Raw genomic sequence first — 7,778 nt, 5'->3', positions numbered from 1 at the left:
ATTAATATTTGCTGCTTCATATTGGTATTGTATCAATTTTATCTTAGGGAATCGTAAAATTTTAGTACTTAGTAACTCCAATCCAACTTGATTTGAAGCGAATTAGGCAACACTTTGTAGTTCAAGCGCCTACGTCACAACTTCATCTTGTCCGACTGTAGCTGGATCACTTGCAACCTTGTCCGGAACCCGATTGGGTTAAAACAAAAGGGGAGGACGGTGACTAGGACAATATAAGGGGCTCTGATAAAAGAACTCTTTTATCTTAGTGGAAAGAAAGAAGTAACGTCGCTTCTTCCTTTAGTGGGGGTCGGTCAATAAGGGTTTGAACGGGAGAGGACCCACATGCAAGTACGTAAATGGTTCGGTTCAGTTTGATTTTTTCGAAAAATAAAACCAAACTGAACCAAAAAGAAAATTTATTGAACCGAACCGAAATCTGATCCGAATCGAAACCGAACCGAACCGAAGTCCTAGTTGAGTTTGGTTTTTTTTTTTACTTTTGTGTTTGTTTTTTCCCTACATACACCCTTTTCCATAATTTTTTTTTTTTAAAATTTATTTTTTAATTATTTTTCTCTCTCTTTAAAAAAAAAAAAAAAAAGGACTTACAAGTTTCATTATCATTTTGAGAAAAAGCATTATGCAAAAATTTCATTTTCATAAACAAATTGCTCTTTGTTAAAGGCAAATTCTCAAGACCTCATGGTTTTCCATTAGTAATATTCACTTCCCTGCTCAATAATCTCCCTTTCAAGCATCAAATAGAAAAACTTGATTTTTGCTTACTGTAAAGGTTACAGAGAAAACACTATAACGATTATCACATGCTTGCAACTAAAACAATTCATCCCCACCTCAATGTAGCTCTCAATTCATGAAATGTCATTGCCTCAATTTTGGCCGGGTCATTATTAGGCAACATGACTTCACCAATGCTTGCACTAGAATTTTTTCTGCAAGAAAAATGAATGCTAAATGGTCAAGTCCCCAAAACAGGGGTGGAACGATAGGTTCGATTAAAAGACAATACCTTGACATGACTTTTGGTAGAACTAGGAACTGAAGCCACCAATCCTTTCGATTTCTTCCCTTTCTTGTCCTCAGAAGTTGCTGCCGACTCAGGTGTTGACGAATTCGACATGTCCCTTTTGGACACCATTTCGCTCGCTTTGAGCAAGACGATAGAACGACCAACCCAAAATCTCGAAGCAGCCGCGAAGCTACAATATGCGAAAAAGCTTAGCATCACAGAGCGAAACCCAGGATTCAAAATTGCCATCGCATTGTCGCTTAGCAGTCAGCTTTTGCTGAAGGACCGATCGAAGTGAAAAGGGTAGTCATCTGGAAAGAAAGACTATAAAATTCATGCTGGGTTCACGCAAAAATGAGAGGTGCTTGGACGAACCTCTAAGAAGGGGTGACAAAACCCCTGAACCCTAGTTGAAAAATGCTTGCCTCATGGATGAAAGAATGCACAGAGAGACACACTCGGAGAGAGAGAGAGAGAGAGAGAGAGAGGCAGTACGGTGTTGCTAAGCAAGGAAGAAGTGACGTAGCATGAGGGCATACCCGAGACCTCACCGAACCACGGGGGAAGAACCGCCAAAAGCGTGGAGGTCGTGGGAGAGGTGAGCGAAATCGATCGTCGAGAGAGAGCGCGAATTAGGAAGAAGTGTGCCGAGAGAATGGAGCCCTGAGTGGAGAGAGAAAGGCTGTCGTCGGGAGGGAGCGACAGTCGTCGGAGGAATCGCTAGACCGGAAGGAGTGTTAGAGAGGGAAGAGAGAGCAAAGAGGAGAGATAAATAGAGGAGATAGAATGCCCTGCCCATGATTATTTTACCTGCAGAAATTCTGCAGGCCAGAAGAGAGAGAATATTATTTTACATGCAAAAATTCCATCTTGGCGAGCCGACCCCACAGTGCCTCGTCGGTCCACGTGGCGCTCCATGATTGGTCCGAGATCATGCTGACATGGCGAATATTGGGTCACTATCTAGGCACCCTAAAAGAGGGGGTCCCACGCTGATAGCAAATTTGATCGGGGCTAGCACCCTAAAAGAGGGGGTCCCACGGTGATAGCAAATTTGATCGGCAAATTTGATCGGGGCTAGCACCCTAAAAGAGGGGGTCCCACGCTGATAGCAAATTTGATCGGGTACCTACTAGTGAAAGGTTATGTGCTGGAAGCTAAGCAAAGTCAAGAAGCTGGCTGACTACGCTCGAGCAGAACCCCTTGCTTTTGTGGTTCTTTATAAGCTCACCCATAAACACACATCTTCATCACCACCCTCCCAAACCACACTCTCCACATACCGCTTCGTTTGTGCAGAGAGGAAGATGCCATTAGACGTCTCCACGGAGCTGGTGCTCTACAGAGACCCGTGGGAGATCAAGAAGAAGCTAACGGAAAGCGACGTCAACAGCTCGTCGCGGCTCCTGCTTCCACTGGACTGCCTGAAGGCCCACGTGTTCCCCAAGATGAGCGAGGAGAAGGTGAGGCGGGTCAAGAGCGGGGATGACGTGGAGGTCCTCGTGCTGGACATGGACACAGACCGCGAGCACCAGCTCGTGTTCTGCCTCTGGAAGTCGGGAAGCTACGTGCTGAAAAGTGGCTGGACCCAGCTGTTCGTCAGGGGGCTAGGGTTGGAGGTCGGGGACGAGATCGGGATGTTTTGGGACGAGGCCTCTTGCAAGTTCCACTTTAAGGTCCTTCACAAGGTTGCTCTTGGCACGAGCAATGCAGCGGCTTGAGTTATCTTTATTGGCACTGTATTTGAAGTTTCCTTCCTGATTCGCGACGTCGATCAAATAGCTGCACGTATTTTTATCTTATTACTACATCTTTTATATTTTCAAGCCGCTCCGTTTAGAATTTGAATAGAATAAATCCATCTCTTTTTGCTTGAGATATCCCCCACTCAGAATTAGCAGAGAACCTTAATTTCCTTGAATTACTTTGGGAAATGATTGCCTAACGGTATCGTTAGCTTGGAAAAGAGACAGTCAATCCTCAACCGCCTATTTTTCATAGGAGAGAGAAAGGTCTGTGTTTTGTTTGATAATTTCCCACGAGCTTGTGTTGAAAAAAGGAAAAGTTTGTGATTATCTTTGACTATCATTATACCGTCCTGCTAGCACAATTTAATTACTTTTGATGAAAGATATTTTGTTATGAAAATAATTTTGGCGAAATCCTAACCATTGATTATTTCATCATTAAAGGGTGGATCTTTTCAAGTATGTAGTGACATATTATTGCCGTTGAATTTCGTGCCCGTCTCTCCGAAAAAAATAGCATGGATCAAAAGAAAGCGAAGAAATCCATGAATATATTTGTATTCTTCCAACGCCAAATCTCCTCCGATCATCATCGATCACTCGCCGCCAGCACTACCCATGTTCTCTTCGTGCCGTTTTTCCGATGCTGCCAACATTAACGATGACAATGAGAAAAATAATCGTAGCCAAAGGAGAAGTTTTATCTTCATGTTTTCGGCTGACCCTAAACTTTTTATCTACTAATTACTCCGCCCTAACATTCGAGAAAGCTTGTCTCTGTCGGTCGGGGACGTCAAAATAGATTCCTTCGAAACCAATCTGAACTGCCACGTGACATAAACAAAACCTTTTTTTTTTGTCGAAATTCATGAATGGTTTGACTATTAATTATTTCGACGTTGAGTCGATCAAGTATCAATTTTTTATTTTTTCTTATTTGCCACATCTTATGTGGTAGTATATGTTCTTGCATACTGATTTTGTGAGGAAAATATTTATTCGACGATTTTATCAAATCTCACATCAGTAGAAAATCATTGATGTGATCCGCAAGAACAAAAAAAAAAAAAAAAGAGGACCTCTTGTAATAGAAGTGAGGGACCCCATAATGAATCATATGATCAAAACACAAAAGGAGGAGTGAAAAAACGCGACCCTTTGCTACTCTTTTTAAAGGGAATTATACACAATTTGAATTTTAATATATGATCTTTCCACATTATGAAATGATCTACAAACTGACAAATTTAAGATGTAGAATTGAGCAAGAAATATCTCCGCAATTTTGTTTTATTTTGTTATTTTTAAGAGTAGACATGGAGTGATATATTAAAACAGCCACATGATATATTTGGCAAGAATAAATATTTTAGTTGACAGTTTTGAAGCACAAATAATATCCGGCCAATTAGTAATGTAATACGCACTTGCTAATTAGGCAATGGTGAAGAAATATGCTACGTATACATTGTTGGACCATTTTCTTTGAGACAAAATTAAATTGGTACTATCCGTTTGTTTCGCTAAAAATAAATGATTTGAGAATATTTTTTTTGAAAAATGATTGTCCGTATTGCTTACAAAAATGTACAAGCGAAAAATATTTGTCATCTATGAAAATATTTAAATATAAGTTTTTGTTATTAATAAAAAAAAATTTATTGACTAATTATTTCAAGCAATTATTTTTAAGGAAAATGATTTTCAAATTATTCACATTACACAAAATGAACGGCGTCTAAATTTTCCTTTTTTCTTGAAAAATCTAAACAAACTCGGGTTAAGCATAAAGACCTATACCTCTAGACTCCGGAATTATTGAATCTTGGAAGACAATGCAGATAATTAATGGTAGATGATTGCCCTAATTGAAGCACTCAACGCATTAGTTTTTCCCTAAACCCATTTGACTTAGGAAGCTGAAAGATTGGGATTAGCTTAAGAAGTCGGTTTGTTTCATGGAAAATCCACATTTTGGAAAAAAAAAATCTTGAAAAATGATAGCTTGTGTTGATTATAAAAATGTATAAATGAAAAATATTTCTATCGTTCAAGAAAATGTTTAGGTATAGGTTGGTGTCAATAATGAATTTTTTTTAGTTGTCTAATTAAGTGACCACCATATCATTCATTTAGATTTGAACCTGAATTAGTACTTCTTTTGTTTTTTGTTAGGTGACAAAGGGAGAAAAAAAAAGGAAAATTAACCTTTAGAGAAAGTGATGGAATTTTGCTGTTATTCAATTATTGTTGAGCGTTTCTTTTAAAGCCCGATTCTAATGTCTTCTCTAGTGTTGAGGCGTTTCCTTTCTATTATGGTAATTATGGTAATATACGTACTTTTCCATTCCGTTCTTACATATTATATACACGCGCGAATGTACACTTCAGAGAGAAACATATTGTGTTGGCTTCTTTAAATGATATTTGATTAACCTAGAACATGAATGAAGCTCAAGGTTTCCTACTTCGTGGTAAAAGCTTGTGCGAATTGGAATGGGAAACTTGACCACGGATGTGCATTGATTGTTGGTTTTATATCTTAACACAATCACATCATCGTCTCAGTAACTCCAATCCAACTTGATTTGAAGCTGGTTAAGGTTTGAATGAAAATCGAGTTTCGGGTACTTCTTGTATATATTGTACATCTTATTTTCATCCCTCCAAATTTTTAACATTAAAATGTGGGAATTAAAATCCTTAATTCACTTATTCGAGTAAGGGTTCGAGTAAAATATATCTGTAATTCAAAAGGAATTATTAATTTTTGGTGACAAAACTACCCTGCAAATTCAAGTCTCTCTAGAGTAGTAGGCAAGAGCCCATACCTTTAAGCAAAAAAGAAAAAAAACCAAAAACCCTAAACTATACTAATTGTGACACATTTACTCCAAATTCTCTTTTGTAACACAAAATATCATAAACTTATACCTATGCGACATATTTACCCCAAACTTAATTTGAGGTAAATGTGTCGTACGGATGCAAATTTGAGATTTTTTTGTCATAAAAAAATTTAAAATAAATATATCAAATGAGTATAAGTTTAGAATTTTTTGTATCATAAAAAATTAGTAGTAAATATGTCACATGAGTATAAGTGTGGGGTTTTTTGTATCACAAAAAAAAAATGTTTAGGGTAAATGTGTTGCAGTGAGTATAATTTAAGGCTTTAGTGGTTTTTTTTTTCCTACCTAAAATAAGGTGTTTATTCATTTTATTGTGCCTAACAAAATAGCTATTGTTTCTTTTTGCGAGATATTTTCTATCAAGACAAAACCCAAAAACCTGTGTGTATGCGACCAGTACCGATTGCACAAAGTGATCAAATTACAATTAGAAAGAATCAAGTTGAACTACAAAGGGGGAAAGTGTTAAAAAAAAATCCTAAACTTTTTGCATTTGTGTCAATTTAGTCATAAATCTTTTTTTGTGCCAATTAAGTTCTAAACATTTTTATGTTGTGTCAATTTAGTCATTTCCGGCTAATTTTGGCCAGATTTTATTGACTAGACATCGGCGGGTGACGTGGCATGATCGGCGCCGACATACACAACTTTTAATAATATTTTAATCTTTTGAATTTTTTTATTTCTTTTTCTTTTTCATTCTCCTTCTTCTTCCTCCAGCCGGTCGCCGGACCTCGGTGACCAGAGGCGACGGCCAAGGTCGAGGTCAACCTCAACCTCGTCGGCCACCTCGTCAATGGCCGCGAGGGCGGCCTCGCGGCTGGGCATGTAATATAAGACTACATATTTCCTAAAATGTGATAATTTGACTGGAATAAGTAAACAATCACAAATCCATGCGGTTCTCTATTATTGAAAAAAGAATAAAACCATTAGTGGGAAAATTCTAAGTGGAGATTAATGAATTTGCCCTTCAATCCCTTACGGAAAAGGAGAAAAAAAGGCTATTCGGAAATCAATATGGAATCTTGGATTTATTTCCTTTTTTTAATTAATCACCCACGTACACTAATCCGAACCGGACTCCTAATCCCATTTCCAATGGCAAACAACGTTAAACTATAAATTCTCTTCAACCTCCTAGTCCTCGTCGTCTTGGTTTCTATTCTCTCTCCAACGCTGTCTTCTCTCTCTCTCTAAATTTCTCTGCACCGTGTTGGCCTCTGTTGCTCTTGCGGAGCAATTTTTCCTGTTTCTTCGACCCGAAAACCATGAAGCTTGTCGATCCCTTCACCCTGGAATTGCCTCCGACTGGCGACGTCCCGAGGGCGAGTTACACACTGCTGCCGTCGATTGACTCTTCGTCATGCGCTTCTTACCTGCACGACCACGAGAGGAATCACGAAGAAGAGGGCCGAGAAACTTCGTCTGCTGCAGTGGTGGTGCCGGCTCGCGTCTTCTTTCCTCTCACGCCGGATCCGACAAGGGGTTACTTGGACACTAAGGAACTCAGTGCCGCTCCAGCCCGACCGGAGCGAAAGTCCACGGCCTCACACACTGATGACGGAACTCCGATTGTGGATAAGAAGGCGAAGCGCTGTAGAAGCCAGAAGGGAAAGAGAGGGGCCTCAGAATGTGAAGCAGAGGAAGAGAGATGCGGGGACGTTTCCACGGAGCTGGTGCTGCGCTATGACCCTTATCAGATCAAGAAGACGCTTAAGAAGAGCGATCTTGGCCAACTGTCGAGGCTCTTGATCCCGCGGGCGGGCGTGGCGACCTACGTGCTCCCGTGCATGGATGAAGAGAGAGCGAGGCGAGTCAAGAGCAACGAGGGTGCGGAGGTCGTGGTGTGGGACGAAGACACACACTCCGAGCACCAACTGGTGTTTGCTTACTGGGCATCGTCAGGGTCCTACGTCCTGAAGGGGTGTTGGATGAAGGAGTTCGTGCAGCGGAGGGGGTTGGCTGAAGGCGATGAGATCGGGATACATTGGGATCCTATTGCTAGCAAGTTCGATTTCAGCCTTCTTCACAAGGCGAATTAAATGACCACCATATCATTCAATTATATTTGAACTTGAATTA

At 40.0% G+C, this 7,778-nt stretch overlaps 2 protein-coding genes across 2 annotated transcripts; both read left to right on the top strand.

Moving 5' to 3' along the window:
* The first annotated feature begins 2,178 nt into the window (after positions 1 to 2,178).
* LOC120293773 (B3 domain-containing protein At2g33720-like) lies at positions 2,179 to 2,754 on the top strand. The gene has a single exon (XM_039313515.1). It carries the CDS (start codon positions 2,179 to 2,181, stop codon positions 2,752 to 2,754), a length of 576 nt encoding a protein of 191 aa, XP_039169449.1.
* Positions 2,755 to 6,964: 4,210 nt separating this feature from the next.
* LOC104430635 (putative B3 domain-containing protein At1g78640) lies at positions 6,965 to 7,738 on the top strand. Its single transcript, XM_010043383.2, has one exon. It carries the CDS (start codon positions 6,965 to 6,967, stop codon positions 7,736 to 7,738), a length of 774 nt encoding a protein of 257 aa, XP_010041685.2.
* The last annotated feature ends 40 nt before the right edge of the window (positions 7,739 to 7,778 follow it).

This window comes from Eucalyptus grandis, chromosome 5 (genome assembly GCF_016545825.1).
Source record: "Eucalyptus grandis isolate ANBG69807.140 chromosome 5, ASM1654582v1, whole genome shotgun sequence".
Classification (NCBI taxonomy): domain Eukaryota; kingdom Viridiplantae; phylum Streptophyta; class Magnoliopsida; order Myrtales; family Myrtaceae; genus Eucalyptus; species Eucalyptus grandis.
The sequence above is the reverse complement of the archived record's forward strand: the minus strand, read 5'-3'. Positions and strand labels throughout refer to the sequence as shown.

What these genes read in the sequence shown, in the direction of transcription:
- LOC104430635 (XM_010043383.2), top strand. Translation starts at nt 6,965, where the DNA reads ATGAAGCTTGTCGATCCCTTCACCCTGGAATTGCCTCCGACTGGCGAC.
- LOC120293773 (XM_039313515.1), top strand. Translation starts at nt 2,179, where the DNA reads ATGTGCTGGAAGCTAAGCAAAGTCAAGAAGCTGGCTGACTACGCTCGA.